The sequence below is a fragment of the Antedon mediterranea genome, chromosome 3 (genome assembly GCF_964355755.1).
Source record: "Antedon mediterranea chromosome 3, ecAntMedi1.1, whole genome shotgun sequence".
Classification (NCBI taxonomy): domain Eukaryota; kingdom Metazoa; phylum Echinodermata; class Crinoidea; order Comatulida; family Antedonidae; genus Antedon; species Antedon mediterranea.
Window position 1 is genome coordinate 15771625 of NC_092672.1, and position 22141 is coordinate 15793765.

General features: G+C 35.6%; 1 protein-coding gene across 1 annotated transcript in view; it reads right to left on the reverse strand.

The window, feature by feature from the left end:
- The window catches only part of LOC140044963 (intraflagellar transport protein 20 homolog), a 121127-nt gene that overhangs the window by 1140 nt on the left and 97846 nt on the right, over nt 1–22141 (reverse strand). Inside the window, exon 4 of the mRNA XM_072089688.1 lies at nt 5968–6077. Within this exon, the coding sequence (XP_071945789.1) occupies nt 5968–6077 (110 nt within the window). The remainder of the gene's footprint in view (nt 1–5967; nt 6078–22141) is intronic.

Genomic DNA, 22141 nt, shown 5'->3' on the forward strand with positions numbered 1-22141 from the left:
TTACATAAAAAGTATATTTTTAGACCGTCATTTCTACTAAATTTGTGTTCTTAAATAACTGTTTGAATTAGTCGTTGACAAAGTTGTTAACATTGCCCAACCAATGATCAGGCAGTCAAATGTTCAATATATATACAACTGTCAGTAAAATAACTATGTTGTAGCTAACCAGTTCAAGGACGTTCTAACCCCAATCGTTTGTTTGTTTTCACAACACGCCTTCAGGAAGTTATATTCAAGAGAATGGGAGAATTAGGAAACACTTACCACACAGAAGCTTATAGTTTACTAAGGCTGAAAAAATGGAATTCTGTAAACTTGGACTGGGCATACACATACCCCAAAGCACGATCTGGAAGAAGAGTCTAATAATAAATAATTTCTCAGCCACTGGCCACATAACAGTGTATTCAATCTTCTCAGGCATATAACCACCAACTAACTGCATAACCACCGGGGGACATAAGTCTTTAATTCCCAGCCAGTGGCGGTCCGTCAGCAAACAAGGTTGCCGGGAAAAAAAGTTAGGCAAATAAGAATAAACTATTATTATTCTGACAATAATTGAACTGTAAGCATAATTCTTTCATCAGTAAAACTATTGTTTATTTACATGTAAAAAAATGTAGTTATTATCTAGCGCGTACAGCCGTACGCGCTAGATTGTTTACTTACAAATCTTCAAAAGGTCTGGTGACCTAACCCTATTCAACCTTGTTTATGTAGTAGTTGAGCCTCTCATGACCTGGGATTTGTTTGTAATATAAGTCGGTAAATGTAATTATAAGTGCCAAAAACAGGGGTTTTTTTTCTCGAGGCCTTCATTATTCAAATTCTTTTAGAGAAAAAGCTCAAATACCATAAAGAATGTCCATTTATTTCATTTTTTTAAACAAAATTGTGAATCCATGAAGCTGAACTATAAAACCACCATTTTATGATATGGTGTCATTGGAAGCCAATCAAAGCTGAGAGGCATTGCTGACCGTTGAATGATTTTGGAATCTGGCTATTTGATTGGTGGCAATGGTGGATGCGAATCAGTGGCAATGGTGGATGCGAATCACTGACAACGGAATGTTTTCTCTCGTGTGTACCGTGAAGTCACATGGTCTCTCTCTACTGATCGTTAATACACAAATTTAGAGAAATGAATTTGTCCGGATTCCCTTACGCCCGTATTCTTAAACCGGACTTTAGTCGTAGTTCGAGCTAAAACTAAAAAAATGACATCATTTTAATTCATAAACCGAACTTCAACTAAATCACCGACTAAATCAGGCCAACCTCGACTAAATCGAGACGGATTTTGATCGATTTTTTCAGTCCTTGAGGGGGCAGGCTAAATGGTCGACTAAATGGTTTTTAAGCGATGTTTATAAAAAACGTAACAGTCATTGAGTTGTTATATTGGACAGATATTGAAGAATGAAATATCTATATTTATATTAGCTTAATTAAATATACATTGGTATAAGTTACAATAATGAAAATCATCTTTATTTACAACTGTATACAAATTACATTATTTTCATCGCGCAAGTCCAACTTGAACTACGTCACGCCATAGCGACAATGGGAGATGCGGCAATTCACCACGCGATGGAATGTTTAGGGGGCCTAGTGCTTTCTTGTCACGCTATGAAGTGCGTGGTTCATCGCGATCATACTTTGTTGGAGGCCTAGAAAATACCGTACCGCCATGGTTCCTAAATATATTTTGAAGATTTTGTTTGTTGTTAATCAAAAGTACTTCACTGTTAAATTAATACTGATCTTGTTCTAATAATTAACAATTAAAATTATTTTTCATGTATATAGTCCTGATGCGTAAAAGGTTTTGTAAGAAAATGGAAAGTGATATCAATTCGCAAAATTTTGTCTGCTCCTCAAATACTCTCTTGTCATTGGCCAATGTTTAGCCTTTGTTACCCAGACGTGTGCAACTCGACCAAAAGCTCGACTTCATTAAGTCGAACTGCAAACTTCGACTACTTCGAATTTGAAGTAATAGCTCGAACTACGACTTTTTCAAGTCGAACTTCGAACTACGACTAAAGTCCGGTTTAAGAATACGGGCGTTACACTGCGGAGCATTATTCCCACCTCTGTGCGTAATATATATTTAAGAAAAACATATGGTATTTTAATAAATTGCAAAAAAATATTAATTGAGATAATTGTGTAATTATTTTTGTGGTGTGTGATGGGCAAAGGGTTAGTCTACAGTTAGGTATAAAAAAAAAAGTAATTTGCATATTGATGACGTCATGTGACGTCATTACAGGTATTTTGGATTTCGTGTTTTCTATCGAATCAATGATAAAAACTATATTTTCTATAAGAAATTCTTATGGAATACGTTTTTCCAACTGGATATTAATGAAGATACGTACAAAAAAAAAAAAAAAAAAAATTGAATTATTTTTATTGTTTTATAAAAATTATTCACAAATCAAAATTTTGGGGCAAAATCATGAAAATAATGACATTTTACAAAAATTCACTATAGTACAAAAACTAACTATTGTTTCAGAATTTTTTTTTTTGCGTGTTGTGATAAACACAATGTTGCCCTACTGGGGCTGGTAAATTTTGGTTACTTTCAAAATGGCCGCCATTACGCTACTCAAAACAACTTTCCAAGATATAATACTATTAAATACTATACTATATAATATAACTATAGAGGGCGCATTATTTTCAAGACGATAATACAACTATAGAGGGCGATTTTTTTTGCTGGAAATTTTTTTTTTATGACTTGCAAAAATATTCAAGTCCTTCGAAAAAATATAGAGGGTATTATAGGCAAATACGATTAAATCATTGTTTTGCCCATACCCAGTATTACCGTGTATACGTATTTCAATGACGTCTGTTTATACCCGGTAGTACCGCGGTATACGCAGTGAAAGGATGGTTAAATAAACAACTTTATATATTTTATAAAACTTTAATAACAAGTTTTATTGATATTTCTAATGGCAATATATAAAATATATTACTAAAAAACTAAATTTTAACAAAAAATAGCATAGTTAATACAATTGTCGACTGAAGACGCAAATTGTTTACATACTTCGTGGCCGGCTAAAAACAATCATTTCCGGCAATGTTTTAGACCCTATATTTAAAAAACTACAAGTCAGATTTTTGTAATTCTTTCTTAATTGTAATATTAATACAAAATACTAACAGATAATATTTAATTTGGTTGAAAAATAACAACTTTTAATTTTACATCGTTATCCCTATATAGACAACATGAATTATTATATTATGCAGTCCTAGATTGATCACCATCATGTATAGGTAATGACACTAAGGTCGTGTTCGTACGGTGGTTAAAATAAGCGCTTAATTTCACCCATGCCTCGGGTTATAAATTGAGCGTTGTTCGTACTTGAAATATTTAACCGCTTATAAATGCTTAATCAATGAATCACAAACCGGAAATTACGTTTTAAGGTCAGTTGTCTTTACAACCTACGACCCCATTTTCGCACGCTAGTTTCGTGTTGTATATTTTTTACTCGCGATCTTTCTTTACAATAACAATTACTTGCTACCTTTTACACTGCTTATCCTTGCGACAAACCTTATGCCTCTTAACGCCGATAATCTTGCCGAAATATGCCTTCTCCTGACGACCATTATTTTACTCCTTGACGAAGAATTTGAGCCCAATGTAACACGAAACACCACCCATGTAGACCAGCTAGGCCTACTAAGCGGTCTACACCAACAAGGACAGCACCAGCTGACGATCGCTCTCGAAGCGTGTATGGAAGAGCTTCGTAGGAGAAATGACGGGCCTAGGCAGCGAACGTTTGTCAAAATTTGACACATTGCCTCTATCGGAGATTTATTATCCTCGGAGGCCGAGTATAATTGGATTATCGCTGAAATAACCTGCAAATTTGGTGAACATTTTGCCTCGAATTTTTTGTAGCCTGAGGCAAAAGTTAATTGGATCACGCGAACGGAAATCGGGAATAAGCTGGTATTTTCAACCCCTACGAACAGGCCCTAATTTTGTCAGCAAATTGGCAATTCCTGTCCTCCCCGAATTCAAAATACTGGAATCGCTACTGTTCCCAGCCACTGTCCACATAACATTCAATCTTCTCGGGCATAACACATTGCCTACTCCATACCTCAACTGCCCAGCATTCTGTCCATTTGTCGTGCTTGCATACCTGCTGCACAATTCCCCTATGGAAAACAGTTTTAGTCTACTCCATATTCAGGCCTAAACTTCCTCCATGTCTACTCCCCTCAGCCCTGCTCTCAGCCATCTCCCTCTTCTCCCCATGCCTTCCCAGTAGGGTGTCACGAAACCTAAGACCACGAAAGCTAAGACCCCCTAAGACCTAAGATCACGAAAGCTAAGACTCAAGACCTAAGATTACAAATATTTATCTTTCGCACCTGCCTTGTATTTTAACTCCCAACATTTATTCTGAATACCACACCTTAGAATTGGCACTTTCATGAAAAAGAATCACATAAAAAGTAACAAATACATTTTTAAGTTGATGATTTTACAGACGTTTTTCTCGTACACAAAATGACTAGCCTACAGACAGTATAGTACACTAGTAGGCCTACCCGGCATGTTCAATGTTTTTGTTTCTATGGAACGTCAAAAGAGCAAAAATTATATAGAGGGCTGAAAACTCTGTGGAGTCCATCTACATAAACAATGTAAAATTAAAATTGTAATGATAATAGTATAATCATGCAAGTACAAAGAAATAAATACTGGCAAATAAATTTTAACTTAAAAATCAATCAAGTTTTTTTGTTTCGTTTTCTTTCTGTTTTTATACTTGTACTATTATTGTTGCTCTTTTGGCGCGCCATAGAAACAAAAACATTGAGCGGGGAGCTCGAGGAGTTACATTACAGTATACAAAGAAACACGCCTGTAAAATCATCAATTTAAAGGATTTATTTATTTGTTATTATGTGTTTCTCCTTCTAAAAGTACTTATAAGTCCTAATTTTAAAGTGTGGTATTCAGGATAAAGTTAGTCAACAAATTTGGAGTCAAAATACAAGAAAGGCAGGTGCGTAAGAAAAACATCCTCTGAACCAACACATTGGAGTAAATATATACCAACAAACAACCCGTCAAGTTTGTTTGTTGTAAAGAAAAAATATACATCTACTCAACGGGCGAAAATAATGTGAGTTTATCTATGTTTTTCGGTAGTATTAAATTATATTTATGGTAATAAATGAAACCTACTGTGTTTAAAATTATGTATGGATAAACAAGTATTGTTTTTAAGCTGTAGTATATCTTAGAATTTGTAATATTAGGTCTTGGGTCTTAGCTTTTGTGATCTTAGGTCTTAGGGGGTCTTAGCTTTCGTGGTCTTAGGTTTCGTGACACCCCTTCCCAGTATAGTCCTTCTTCTCTACTTGCTCTCAAGCCATGATCATCTCGCTCCCTGTCTGCTCTCCTCCATCAGCTCTTTCCCAACTCCACCCTTTTTTGCTCTTCAGAGAATTAGCCTATCATGTGACCATTATCCTGGCCAATCAGCTTTCACATATACCATAAATTTGTTACCCTATTGTCAAGAATTTCATTTTTTCTGCTTTGCAGCAGATTTTCTGAAATTCTTAAATTGACTATAAATATAAACCTAACAACCTTTTTAAAATGAAACTTGACACATATGATTCATGTCAAGAGTCATCTCCGTACACACGCTTTGAAAGTTAAAAATACTCAAAATCAATTTCTAATCAAATGAGAGCACAGGACATTTTAAGCATTTTACATTTTACACAAATGTGCGCGTTGCACACACACTTAATGCGCACAGCTTGTTTGCGGCTTAGAAAAAAACGTTTTTGCGCTTGATATTTTATTCTTTGTACCTTTTATGTTACTAAATGGCTGGATATGGTAATCTTGCACATAAAATTAAACAATTAAATGAGACTTACCTGCAAGTTGAAGTTTGGTTGTGGTTCTACACTGCCCTCCAGTTGATAGTAGGAATTTGGTGTATTGCACACCTGCTCTATAAGCATGTGACGTAGCTACAGAACGTATACTATGAGATTTAAATATACCTGTGTCAATTCCAGATTTTTGACATCATATCTTTTATTCACTTTATTCCTCTATGAGGCCATGTTACTGATGTTACCAATTGTGCAAACTATAATCTGTGATAGAGCACTCCTTGCGGTGTTAACCGCACTATAGCCTAGTCCAAATGAAGCATAGTAAGAAATTCTAAAACTGATTCTATAGGAGGTTTAACAGGTTTGACTGAAGGAGTAAGTTGGTAGTCCCCTGAAAAATGTTTCTCTGTCAGCACATTTCCCTGATAACCTTACCGCTATCAATATAATCTTCTCTTGTCGTACGTTAGTAACAAGTTCATCCTCGGTATGATAATAGGGTTGTCTATCAGTAGATCCATCAATGTTGTAAAGCAAGGTTGGTTTGGGCCTTCAATTTGGGGAAAGGGGGCAATTATATTTTTGAATTGGGTATTAATTTTTTGTCTGTTGTCCACCAGCTTAATTCCTTCCTCAAATTGTTTGTGATACACATCATAGCATCAAAGTTGCCCGTGTTTCTTTTTAATGCAAAGTCCTTAGCAAATTCTAAATTCCTGTAATGCAAAGGCCCCATATTTACTGCCGGGAAGCTTTCCACAACACTTCCGATGACTTTTGCTACCCCTCTAATGGTATCCTCTTTTTTGGTAAAAGTATCTGAGCATAAACGTTTTATGTTGTCCTCTTTTTCTTTGGGTAATGTAACCTTAATGCTTATTCTTCTTAGTGTAGTCTTCTGCAATAAGCAAAAACTACTCGTTAACACATGCACGATCACATCTTATGGAATTACCACATCAACCCAGAGGGCAGTGTAGAATTCATGATAATGGCACCTCTAATTCGCCAGAAATGACACTCTATATCGGGCTATACGCTATCAAACACCTGACTAACAATAGAATAACATTTTTTGCGTTCGATGTGAAGGTCAGAGGAAGTCGAAATCCCCGACAAAGGCACTTCCGGTAAGCTAATACATTCTGCCAATTATAATCAATTAATACAAATTAATTATTATTATCAATTAATAATTTTAAAAAGTTGAAGGTGCTGCTATAAATATATTGGGCAAAAAAAGTTGAAACTGCTGCTATAAATATATTGGGCAAAAAAAGTTGAAACTGCTGCTATAAATATATTGAGCAAAACGCTGAATTGTCGTGAGGTGGTTTCCCGAAAGATCGTAAAATCAAAACGGTACTGGGTATGACCAACTAGCGTTATTGTCACCGGCTAGTCATCCATTCATAGAAGTACTAATGTAGTAGCCTACCTGTACGGTGACCATAGAATGTGACCCGAGGCATGACTAACTACGACTTTTAGATGATAGAAAGTTGAGAAAAATTGTTACGAGTAGTTTTACGACATGAAGATGTTTATGAAATTATGTTAAAGATGTAAAAACATATTACATTGGTATATAAACAGTAATGAGTGTTAGTAAAAATAATATAATGTAAAAAAGATATAAGGAAGAAAAGCAAAGAGATTATGGAGCGGCTGTACCTGAATATACAATATAAATATTGTAAGGTTAAAAACTAGAAATTTAGGCGATCTTGTCAAAGGTCAAGCACCTTCAGCCTGCCACGTTTCGATATTCAATATTGAACTTGACCTGACGTGGTTCCACAATATCTTTATATGAAAAATTTGTAGAGTGGATAGAAAATTATTAAACTGGTTATTGTTAAATTGTTTTTAAAATACGTTGTTCGTTTTAATGTTAAACAATGTTTAAATTTTCTCACCTTTTTAGAAAAAATATTATTTCAATATGAAGGAGATTGAAAGTTTATGTTACGTACTTGTTTCTGTGTATACAGGACGCTAAAAAATTATTAAAATTATTATGCCTAGGCCTAGGCCTAACTAGCCTAGCTTAGATAGGATTTACGTAATATGATTAAATTTTATAGTTTAACTGAATGTAATTTAAAGTAGAATTTATTTAGTTCTAAATATAATATTAATTAGTCTTACCTTGTGTACAAAGCTATTTATTTGGTTTGGATTTTACAGAAAAAATGACAATGTCGGAGCTGTAGAAAATTTAATATGTTTTTACCGACCTTTCCTTAGTGAGAATGTTATGTTTGAAAGTAACAGGTTCGAATGTTTGCTATGCGCGTGTGTTAGAACGCGTTATTGAAATTGACGCGGGTGTTTATGATTACGCGTAAAGGTCTGTATATATTATTCTTATTATTAATTAACGTACAGGGAAAATTTTCATTTAAAAATTTTGTCAAAAGGTAAATTTATGTCAATAAAAATGGGTGCTTATAATATATTTAATCTGGTATAAAAACATTTTATAAGTCATAAAAAATTCAAAATGAATGAATAAATATAGAGGTAAACATAATGGTACAGTATGCACAACGATTTATTTGACAAAATAAAGGTGTTTATAATACAAGAATATTATAAAATACAACAATTTAGTATTAAAATATTATAATACGATAAAAAAAAAAAAAAAAAAAAAAAAAAAAAAAAAAAATTAATAATATATAAATTATACAAAACTTTTAATTTAATATGTTTGATAGGTTGCCAGTTTGTTGTGCAATTGTTTATTAGTGCAGCATATTTGTTTAATCTTTCTGTCGTTATAAAAAACGTATTGTATTTTATACTTGTTTTTGAGTAGGTGTTTGTGGTTATTTATAATACCTTGCATAATATTTGTTTTATCTGTGGTTTTATCAAATTTGGTTTTAATACAAATTGTTTGTTTATTAATATTCTTTGTAATCTTTTCTTTGGGGTTCTGTTGAAAATGTGTCAAATGTTTATTTATGAATTTATGGCTGTAACCTATTTTCTTTAGTCGTAAAGAGAAGAGGGAGGTGATGTGTAGATATTCTTTTATATTACATGAAAGTCGGTTATAACGATGGGACTCTGTTTTGATAATACCTTTAAAAATTGATGGGTTATGGTTGGATGTTTTATGAATGTATGTATATTTTTGGTATGGTTTTTGATATATTGAGTAGTGTATTTTGTTTGTTGTTAGTGTTGTATAGTTGATGGAAATGTGTGTGTCCAAATATATCATGTTAGTAGTATTAAAAGTAAAGTTGAGTGGAATATTGTGTGGGTAGATGTTGGATATGGATTTAATAAGGTCAAGAGAATTAATTTTAGGGTTGCTGATAATTAGTGCGCCGTCGTCTATGAATCGGGTAAATAAGAAGTTGGAAGGGTTTAGTTGAAATCTTTGTTTTAATGTGGTGAGGAAGTTTAATTCTTTCAAAAGGAGGGTAAGATTAGCGATTTGGGCGCTGTGGTAAGACCCCATAATGATTCCCTGTATTTGCTTATATAATAAGGTCCGGCTTTGAAGTATGCGTTTTTATTAATTATGTTGTTTAATTTTGTGAGATATAATTTGGTTTCATTGTTAACATTTAAGAGGTCGCAGGCATTTGTGATGGTGTCATTGGTATCTTGTATAGTGATGTTAGTGTAAAGGCTTTCGAAGTCCCAGGAAATAAAGAAATTTGTGTCGGAGAATTTTGTGTTAATTAATTGTGTTTTGGAAACAAATTCGTTTGAGTTTTCAATAATGGGAAAGGGTACATTTTTGTCATAGAACATATCTTTAATTTTGTTTAAAATTAATTTAAGATGGTGGCCTAGTGTTTTGGATAGGGGGGTAGTAGTCCAGCTATGGGCTGTAATAATTGGTCGTCCTTTAAGGTCTTGTTCTGTTTCGGGTGAGGGTGGTTTTTTAAGTTTATGGGGTTTGGGTAGAATCTTGAGGGTAGGTAATTGTAATTTGGAGTTATCGATCCAGTTTATAATTTGGTTGATTTCTTTGATAAAATCGTGGTCTTTGATGTCTGTATCATTAATTAGTTTAATCATGTCATTTCGAACTTTAAGTTTTAATTTTGTTATATAATTTCTTTCATCAATTTTAGGATCGACTTTTTGATATATTTCGTTGTTAAGTTGTCTATCATATTCTTGTTTGTACCATTTTGTAGTATTAAGGCATAAACCTAAATTCTTGTCTGATGTTTGTATTATTATTTCTGGGTTTTTGGCAAGTGTTTTCAATTGTTTGAGTTGTGATTTAGTTGTATTTCTTTTATCTATACATCTAAAATTTTCGATGCATTCTTGGTTTAGTTCTTCGATATTGTTGTAGCAGAAAGCAGTTGTGTTTGGTTTAATGTGAGGATGTGTAATTAATTCATGGAAAAGTGTTTTGTGTTTATTACGTATAGGCAATGAGTGTGGTTTAGTGTGAGTTGTTTTGATTTTATGCTTGTAAATGTCATGTTTCAACATTGTTGTAAAGGAGGACTTCATATCGTTATGTAGTTCTGTTTTAATCTGCTGTCCGTTCTTGAAGGTTGTGGGTATAAACGATGGTCCCTTGTTCAATATTGTTTTGGTGTGTTTATTGATTTTAAAGTTAGTAAAATTGTGGAAGTTCAAATCATCTTTCTTGTTTTCGTTTCTAATTTCGTCTTCCTTCTTTTTAGCATCATAGTTTTTCATAAGTTTTTTAATTAGTATTGTGTGCAAAACACTTCTCTGTTGACATAAATTATTTGCATAGTCAAAATCTGAGGTGGTTTTTTTAAAAACGTATTTCTTATTAATTGCATTCTTCTGTTTAATTTCTTCGATTGTATCTTTATATTTCTGTAAGATACTTTGTTTCAAGAGTTGTGTTTGTCGGTATCTATGTTTAATAATATCGCTCAATTCTTCCAATGTGTTAATATTGTCGCTCAATTCGGTGTCCTCAATACTTTCCCCGGTATTTATATTAATGGTATAATTCCTGATTTGGCTGATTTTGTTGTCAACGAATTTTATTTCTACGTTATGGTTGTTGTTTATTTTGAGTAGGCTAGGTGTCAGTTGTTCTATTTTGTTATAATATCGACTACAGTTAATTATTTCTTCTCTGAAAATATTTTTAGTCGTCTTGGTAGGTATCCTATTCCATTCGTTGATTGTTGTAATTTTCCTAATATCTTTTGGTTTAAATGTTGGATGAACCATATTCTGTGGGTGTTTAAATAGTTATGTAATATTAAGCTTAAAATAATTATTGTGTGTTGAAAAATTATATTGTGAAACATGATGTTTATGCTATGAATGTCGTACGTAGGTAAAGGAATAGAAAAAACAAGGATCTAAATGTAGAAAAATGAAAAAAGTAGTATAGAATGTAGAAATAGGAAAAGTTTGTTAATAAAAAGAATAGATTTTGAATGTGAGGAATGACTTATGACGGTTAGATCCCACTAGAGATCTATGTCGGCTCCTAGGCCTGTATAATCGTCGTGAGGTGGTTTCCCGAAAGATCGTAAAATCAAAACGGTACTGGGTATGACCAACTAGCGTTATTGTCACCGGCTAGTCATCCATTCATAGAAGTACTAATGTAGTAGCCTACCTGTACGGTGACCATAGAATGTGACCCGAGGCATGACTAACTACGACTTTTAGATGATAGAAAGTTGAGAAAAATTGTTACGAGTAGTTTTACGACACACACTATTTGTATGCCTAGTGTGTAAACATTATTGACATAATTTCATAAAGATCTTCATGTCGTACAACTACTCGTAACATTTTTTCTCAACTTCCTATCATCTAAAGTCGTAGTTAGTCATGCCTCGGGTCACATTCTATGGTCTCCGTACCGGTAGGCTACTACATCAGTACTTCTATGAATGGATGACTAGCCGGTGACAATAACGCTAGTTGGTCATACACAGTACCGTTTTTGATTTTACGATCATTCGGGAAACCACCTCACGACGACGTATATATATTTTAATGTCATTGATGCATCACCCATTTACATTACGATTTTATCAATGATTTTATAGGAAAAGGGGGTAAAAATCAACATTAACAATTGTTACAATTTTCAATCGTTGAAGTTGAACCGAGTTCGATCGTTAAAACTGACCAATCAAATGGTTCACAAATTACGTCATCATAGTTTGTGAAAACATACGTATGCGATGACAATTCTTGAATTTTTACATATGACTTTAAAAGAGTACAAAAAAGGTTAAAAACATCAAGTGTAAGTAAAACTAAACTAAATTTGAACCGTCGTCGAGTTCGGGTTATCCGCGCAAACGCAACATGCACCACATACATTATATAAACGCCGACAATTATTATGCCATCCAATGACATGAATTAAATATGTTTACAGTGTTGAATTGTACCTATTTTGTGTCATAAAGAATAACAGTATTTACGGAATACTCTGTATATGTTATATACAGTGTAGCAAAGATGAAATTACGAGACCCATTTTTTAATCCATTTTTTAACTTGATGACATCAAAATGTAATATAAAGATAGAAATTTTAGAAGATAATAATCTAAATAATTACATTAATAAAAATGTAAAGAATTTTAGACACAAAAAAGCGAGATACGCGCTATTTTAAAAGCGGTGAATTCTTACGAAAGAGATGAAAATCTGACCTTTTAATTTCAACTGGCCATATGATGACAACAGATCAGATAGACAAAATGTTAATAGGAATAATTAGCATTGATGAAATTATGTAACCCATCTTTTAATCCAATTTTTAACATGATAACGTCATCAAAATGTAACTTAAAGATAGCAATTTTAGAAGACAATCATCTAAATAATTACATTTTAGACACGAAAAAGTGAGGTGTGCGCTATTTTAAATGCGCTGAATGTTTACGAAAGAGATGAAAATCCGACTATTTGAATTCAACTGGCCATATGACAACGTCATGATTTATATCTACAATTCAACAGCTTCTACAATAAGTTTTAATCATACAAGTCACTTTTTATTCGGAGGAGCTATAACAGATTGAAATATACTGTATAGACGAAATTACTTTATGATGACGGAATAAAAATTGAAATTTTCGTAACTGATGTGAAAGAGAATTGATTGAGAAAGAACATATTATAATCTAGAAGAAAATGGGAAACGCATTAGCGTGATGCGCTCTATTAAATTGGATTTACTAGTACAAAAGTGAAAAAAATCATGTTTTAAAAATTTGAGTGGCCATATGGTGACGTCAAAACATTCGATTTTAGAAATTTTACATGAATTGATATCTACAACTCATCAGCTTCTATAATACATAAATGGGGGTAACCAGCCACCCTGAGGAGCATAACTGATTACAAATAGGTATATTTTTGCACAAATTTGCATTTAATTACCTATTCTTTCGCACACGATTTCTAAAGTTTAACGTGCACATGCTTAGTTATTTTGCAATTAAAGTTCATCAAAATAAATGAAATCTACTATCAAAAATATGAAAAAAAAAAATCAATACGCCTTGTACAAGATGTGCGTAAAACGCCGACAATTTAGAAAATGTTGAAATGTTAAAAATGACCTGAAATGTACGCGAAATTGATTAGAAATTAATTTTGCACATTTTGAAATTTCAAATATGCTAATCGCATATTTTTTTGTGTAGCCAGCTATTTTTACTGTGTCAAAATTTGCATTATTTTATGAAATATACTTTTGTTAAGTTTCATTGAAAAATGAATTTTTGTTCAGAATAAATGATCAAACATAAAATTTCATTAAATCGCACGAATAATAATAATAATAATAATAAGATTATACAGCGCACACAAAGTTTCTTGCACTACAGTTAGAGGTCAATCTTCTGACAAAGATAAACAATCTTATGTTAACAAGAATTAGAGATACGCTAAAAACAAAATTTGTGGAAAGAAAGAAGAACTAGACTTGAACTATAATATGTAAAATATAGATGCGCGCTCTTTTAAATGTGATGAACTATGACGCAAAATATGAAAATACGACTTTTTTTATTGACGTCACAACATTTGATTGGCAAAATGTTCACATTAAATCTACAAACCAATAGCTTCCAGAAAACGTTTTAATAATGATTATCTCTTTTTATTCTGACAAACAGATTGAAATTTACTGTAAAGGTGAAAATAAGTGACCTACATTATTTAAATTATTATGACGTCATAAAAATTAAAATATTTAATTAATAATTATCTAATTTGACTTGTTTGTATGGCCTTATTTAAAGTGGAAATGGTCTAAATTGTTTTCAAAATTACTAGGAAAGGCTTGAAAAATATAATTCAAGAGAAAAAACGTTTTTTATACTCCGTGCGCACCTTATGCATAAATAATTTCGCGCGAGTAGGAATTTTTGACATGCGCAAAATGTCATCAAACGTGTAAAAAGTTGATTAGAAATTAATTTTGCGCATTTTGAAATTTTGAATGCGCTTGAGCGCGCAACTTCTCGTGAAACATGCCTTTTTTAATCCATAGAAAGTTTGCCCTTGATATGACTTAAACTTTCACTAAGTATCAATACAAAATGACTTTTGGTTTGTAAACTATGATCAATCATTTAAATTCATAAAATCGTGCGTAACTTACGCTGCGCGCCTCTATTAACGTCATATAACAAAGTTTCTTGCACATCTACAGCTACAGGTCAATCTTATGACAAAGTATACAATCTTATGTTGACAAGGATGACAGATATGCATGCAACAACATTTGTGGAAAGAAAGAATAAGGAAGATGAAAAAAAAAAGATCCTGAAAATAACAAGGGGTTATATGCTAAGTGCAGATAACCAACAAATCATCATTTAATAATGAAGGAACAATAATTTTCATCAAAATCTTACATCAAAAAGTCGAAATATTGCTTGTTTAATATCTAAATCATCAATCTGAGTCAATAAAATCGACAACAAGCATTGTGTTTAAAAAAGCGACCAGATTTTTTATCAAATACATTTTTGTAATAGTTGTCACGAACTCCGTTTACATAAAATATGTTTATCAGCCATATTTTAAATCTGGATGAGGGTCTTGTTACTTGCTAATCAAAGTTACCGAGACGTTCACAAGTCTACTGTTCCAAATATAATAATGTACTGTTCTTAAAACAATGGATGTTGTTAGTGACGCAACGCTTTATTTCTGCTATGTTAAACTGCACCTGACATAATATGTAAATTTCCCGTTCTTTTGTTTCTATTATTCCCTTTTACTGTGCTGCGCTTGTCGTTGTAATCCTATGCATACCTTTGTATTACACCAGAAAGGCCAGTGATGTAAGTTCATTATTTGCTTCCTTTGATTACTCTCTTTAGCTTAGTTTAGGCTTAATACCATTTCTATATTTTGCTAATTTAACCTGGATACATTGTAGTTCTTTATTGTATTATTTTGTTACATTTTCAGTTTGAACCACAATAAATCAATTGTGAAGTGCAAAACCTGGTTGGAAGTTTTTTTGTTGTATACCGATTAACGTACGACGCTACGAGCGTTACAGTTCAAAATCAAGAATGTCTCATACAGAATCTGAGGTTGCACGTATGAAGTCTAAGCGTGGATACGCTAGGGGAGCTGTTACCCGAATTATGGGTACCGTGCAGAAATTGATGGCAAGAAAGGAAAACCTTTCCCAAGTCCATGAACGAATGGAGGAGGTGGGAACCTTGACGGAAGCGTTTGCAGCTGCACATGCAGACTATGTAATGTTGTTAAAGGATGAGGAGGCCAAGCAGGAAGCGGAGGTTTATCGGAGAGAATTTGTCACGAGAATAAACGACTTCTGTGATGATATCGGCACATGGATCGCCAGTGTTGAGCACTCTGAGCAACATAAGTCTGTTTCGGAAGTTGGCAGCCGCTTTCACTAATTTTAACCACATAAAGTGCCTTGGATGAAGCGAGAGCTAAGGCTAGGGCGGAGAAAGCTGCACTTGAAGCTGAAATACAAGGCTTGGTGGAGCAAAAATCTTTAGAACAAGAGCAATTCAAATTGAGACGAATAAAACAGGCGCGCCAGATGGAACTTGAAACCCAGCGTTTTCAGGCCGAGATGAAATTGGCGCTAGAAGATCATCACGCAATGATTGAGATGGGAAGACAAGAGTTGGAGCTCGATCATCGCCGTCGAGAGATGGAATTAAGTGCTAAAATGGCAAAAGCTGATGCAGTCCAGAAGGTCTACACCGAAGTTATTGAGACTGAAACTCAACCACGTTATCATTCTACACCGGAAGATTTAGTCCTACCAACTATACACCTACCTTCATTTGATGGCCGACATCTCGATGCGTCAAGGTTTGAACGCAACCCATCTAAACCCACTGAACCGATACTCCAAACACCTAAAGCAGACGATCCTTCAGTTAGAAAAAAGTCTGATTCACCAGCACTAAATACATTGCACCAACCGGAAGAATTGTCGAATACCATATGCCAGATGTTAGCCGATTCTCGATTACACCAGCAATCTCTTGTGGAGGCTTTACATCTAACGAAAAATGAGCTACCGATGTTTGATGGTGACCCGCTGCATTACTGGTCCTTTATTAGAGCATTTGACAATGCTATAGACAGAAAATCAACGGACGATGGAGCAAAGCTTATATCCCTGTTGCAGTTTTGTACCGGAAAGGCCAAAACCTTACTACAGTGCTGTCTAATGAAGGAACCAGCTGAAGGTTATCGTCTGGCAAAAAAATTGTTAAAGGAAAGATTTGGCAATAACGACAACATAGCACAAGCCTGGATCGACAAAATAACAAAAAGAAAGAACGTTAGAGACGAACTTGACCTACAAGATTTCGCGGATGACATAAGATGTTGTCAGGAAACGTTAGAATCAATGGGATATTTAAGTGAGCTTGAAAACCGTAGAAGTCTTTGTAAGATAGCTGAGAAGTTACCAAATTATTTAAAAACACGTTGGCTAAAGAAAAATTATGATATTAAAACTAAGATGAAACAAGCTCCAAATTTAGATGACATGGTAAAATTTATCACTGCTGCTGCTGAGGAAGCAAATGATCCGATCTTTGGCAAGTTGGTTCGCAAGGATCGACGTGATAAACAGAAGCAGAATACAAGCTATAGTGCGCAGTCCATACATATTCCTTCATCAAAAAAGCCTGAGGTACCACCTGTAAACCCACCTAAAGAAGATGAACACTGTGTATACTGTGGACATAATCACTATGTTACGTTCTGCAAATCATTCAAAGCTCTGCGGGTTAAAGACAGGCTAGCATTTGTTCAGTCGAAGCGGTTATGCGTTAATTGTTTTAAACCTGGGCACATAGGAAAGGAGTGTTTGCGTCAAATTACTTGCGACATAGATGACTGTGGTAAGAAACACAGCAAATATTTGCATATTCCACGTTACGTAACCAATTCTCCACCTAATCCACCTAACTCTTCACCTCATCCACCTATCCCTACAGTGACTACAGCACCAACTACCACCGCCACTCCTCTGATGCAAGCGGCATTAGTTCAAGGAAACAGCAAGTTTATTCAAGCAAATCGTGAAAGGGTGGCGTTGCCGATTGTTGCCGTCCGTGTACGTGGCAAAGATCCGAATTCATATGTTGACACTTATGCTTTAATAGATACAGGCGGAACATCTAGTTACTGTACTGAGGAATTAGCTGACAGACTACAAGTGATAAGGCAGAAGTGTACGGCGGAGCTTACTACAATTGAACAGAAAAATATTTTGATAAATACGGAGCTGATAAGCCTTAACCTGTCCAATTTAGAAAACACATACACTGCACGTATGCCACAAATAATAGTGAGACCCTCTCTCAACCTAGGCCTAGATAATCTAGCATGCCATGAAGACTTGATAAAGTGGCCTCATCTTGCCGATATACAGTTACCACCAATTCTGGACGTAGCAGAAGTTCAGCTTCTCATTGGCCAAGATATGCCAGAACTATTGTGTCCACAAGAAGTGCGTAAAGGCAAGCCTGGCAAACCGTATGGAGTATGGACAGCTCTGGGCTGGGCAATAAATGGCCCAATCAATAAAGATGTTAATCAGCCTCGATCAAGTCACCATGTGCAACTTAAAGCAACCTATGAACAGTCTGGTAGCTGTTGGAAGCTGAATACAAGTAATCCCAGCGCCGAAACTACCTTATCCATCAATGATCACAGGGTATTGCACATATGGGAAGACTCCATTAGTCTAAAGATGGCCACTATTCCATGAATATTCCATTCTAGCACAGACCACCAAACCTACCTGATAATCGTCAGATGGTAGACCGTAGATTGTACCTGTTGGGTAAACGATTGTATGGGTCATCATTTTTCCACCATAGGAACCGCAGTGCGTCACGATCAGCGGGATTTACAACAACTTGGTGAAACATGCCTTACGGTTTGCCAGCCCAGAGCTGTCCATACTCCATACGGTTTGCCAGGCTTGCCTTTACGCACTTCTTGTGGACACAATAGTTCTGGCATATCTTGGCCAATGAGAAGCTGAACTTCTGCTACTTCCTGTACATATCCGTAAAAATTATGAGACATTTAGTCAAGTTGAATTTAAACATCTTGTATAACTTCTATTGTACATAGTTTTAATATTGCTTTTACTTTTATTTTTCTTGTTTTTTTTTCCAAATCTGGACCTCTTGGGAGACCAGTACTTGTGTATTGAAAGAGCTATTCCAGAATAAAGAAAGATTTGTATTGTATAGTTCTGAAGAAAAAATACGTAACTGAAATTCATAAACTACTTGCTGATCGACACGCAGAACTTGTTCCAGAAGAAGACCTCTGCAGAGCTGACGGTTGTGTATGGTACCTCCCCATCACCCGGTGTTTAACCCCAAGAAGCCGGACAAATGCCGAATTGTCTTTGATTGTGCTGCTAGGGCAAATGGCACCTCGTTAAATGATCAGGTACACCAAGGACCAGATTTGACCAATAAACTAATCGGCGTCCTCCTTCGTTTCCGACTGTTGCGTTTACAGCCGATATCCAAGGCATGTTTCACCAAGTTGTTGTAAATCCCGCTGATCGTGACGCACTGCGGTTCCTATGGTGGAAAAATGATGACCCATACAACGTGCCTTTAGAGTATAGAATGACTGTTCATTTATTTGGAGGAGTTTGGAGCCCAAGTTGCGCCAATTATGCTGTTCATCGGACTGTCGAGGATAACGCAAGTGAATACAGCAATGCTGCAAGGCAGACAATTAAACGTAACTTTTACGTAGACGATTGCTTAAAGTCTGTAGCGTCTGTTGACGAAGCCATATATCTCATGAAGTTAAAAGACTATTGCAGTGTGGAGGGTTTCACCTCAACAAGTGGATGTCGAATAGCCGGGAGGTTATCTATTCTCTACCTCAAGATGAGTGGGCCACAGGATTAAAGAACATTAGTTTCGACAGCTTACCATGTGAGCGAGTCCTTGGAATGCTTTGGAATATTGAGCAAGACAAGTTCCAATACGATATTCAAGTTGCTGTTAAACCTATGACACGTCGCGGAGTGCTAAGTATACTCAACTCTGTGTACGATCCACTTGGTTATGCAGGACCCTATGTACTGCGAGGAAAGATGATATTTCAGCAACTATGCCACTGCAAATACGACTGGGATGATCCCATACCAACTGAGAGTGCTGATCAGTGGAATCGATGGCTCATTGACCTTCCTACTATAATGGATCTGAAAGTACCACGTTATTTTAAGCCCATTGGGCTTCGCATCAAATCCAGCCAACTACATCATTTTGTCGACGCATCCGAAGCTGGATACGGGGCAGTAACGTATCTTAGAATGATAGATTCCTACGATAAAAGCCATTGTAGTATTTTGATGTCCAAATCGAGACTTGCACCTTTGAATACCACAACCATCCCAAGGTTGGAGTTACCGCAGCCGTCGAAGCAATCAAGTTAGACAAGTTGTTGCTGCGTGAGCTAGAAATTCCGCTGTTGGAATCCACCTTTTGGTCGGACAGCATGATCGTTTTATGGTATATTCAAAATGATGAGCGTCGCTTCCAGACTTACGTAGCAAACCGTCTTTCGGTAATCCAGGAACATAGTTTTCCGCACCAATGGCGATACATTGACACAAAGAGTAACCCTGGAGATGATGCATCCCGAGGTTTGACTGCAAGCAAGCTGGTTAATAACCGCAGATGGGTTAGCGGACCATCATTCCTGTGGAAAAATGAAGAAAGATGGCCAACTCAACTTAAATGCGCAGAACTCAAAGCAAGGGCGGAAATTAAAAAATCGTCAAAAATCTACACAGTTGTGACAAATAATAACGCTGCTGTCGACCAACTCTTAAAACGATACTCTTCCTGGTACCGGCTAAAGCGAGCTGTGGCATGGATTATGCGCTTCAAAACCTTTATGTTGAAACCTGCATGCCTAATTACTGGGAAACTAACGGTAAACGAGCTTAAGAAAGCAGAAGAATCCATCATCCGGTATATTCAAACAAATAGCCTGAAGCCTGAGCAGATTAATTCGCTTAAAAGGTTGAATCCTATCCTGACAGAAGACGGTCTGTGGCGTGTGGGAGGTAGATTAGAAAAGGCAAATGTATCATACCAAACCAAGCATCAAGTGTTGCTACCAGCAAATCACCATGTTACTAAGTTAATTGTCGAACATCACCACTTGAGAACGGGTCATGCTGGAGCTGAACACACTTTGGCTGAAACCAGACTAAAGTATTGGATTGTTCGAGGTCGCCCCACCGTGAAAGGTATCTTGTCCAAATTTATAACATGCAGGAAGTTGAGAGCAAGAACAGAAACACAAATGATGGGAAATCTTCCTGAAGCCCGGGTTAAATCAAATGAAACGCCGTTCAATAGAGTAGGTATCGACTACTTTGGACTGTTTATAATAAAAAGAGCCCGTAGCGAATTGAAAAGATACGGATGTATCTTCACTTGCCTCGCCACTCGAGCCATTCACTTAGAGGTTTCACACACTTTGGACACCGACTCGTTCATTAATGCCTTACAACGCTTTATTGCACGTCGGGGCGAGCCAGCCGAAATTCGCTCAGATAACGGCAGGAACTTAGTAGGTGCTCAACTGCAATTAAAGCAAGCACTTAAAGGATGGAACCAACATAAGATAGGTGACTTCTTGCAACAAAAGGAAATCGAGTGGATATTTAATACTCCTACTGCGTCACATATGGGTGGAGCCTGGGAGAGGCAAATTCGTACGGTGCGTTCCGTGCTGCGTGGCGTATTGGGTCAGCAGAAACTGGATGATGAAGGATTATCAACACTGATGTGCATAGTAGAAAGCATAGTGAACAGTCGTCCCATAACTAAACTTTCCAGTGATCCAGATGATCCCTCGCCCCTTACACCTAACCACCTATTGCTTATGCATGCTGGACCATCATTACCTCCTGGCATGTTCGTTAACCAAGACTTGTATAAGCGTTGTTGGCGTCAAATTCAGTATATGGCGGACATCTTTTGGAAACGATGGTTAAGTGAATATCTTCCTGCCCTACAACAGCGCCAGAAATGGTTAAAACCAAGAAGAAATCTACGGCAAGGGGACCTGGTTCTAATGAAAGCAGAGAACACACCTCGTTACCAATGGCCTTTAGGATTGATCACCAAGATTTACCCCGGCACCGACGGACGGGTTCGTTCTGTTGAAGTTAAAACCCAAACGGGTGTATATGATAGGCCAATTGTTAAAATTTGCTTACTAGAAGGATGTATGTAATTAAATGTAGTTAGATTCAGAAAATCAGACAATTAATGATACACCATAATATTGATAAATTCTTAATTTTGCAAATCCGTGCTAAAAACATGGCACTGGGTTACTTATTATTTATTACTTGATATGAAAAATACATTATGTATACAATGTATTGGGGCCGGGGTGTTAGTGACGCAACGCTTTATTTCTGCTATGTTAAACTGCACCTGACATAATATGTAAATTTCCCGTTCTTTTGTTTCTATTATTCCCTTTTACTGTGCTGCGCTTGTCGTTGTCGTTCTTTTCATTTCGTGCACGGTAATCCTATGCATACCTTTGTATTACACCAGACAGGCCAGTGATGTAAGTTTGTTATTTGCTTCCTTTCATTACTCTCTTTAGCTTAGTTTAGGCTTAATACCATTTCTACATTTTGCTAATTTAACCTGGATACATTGTAG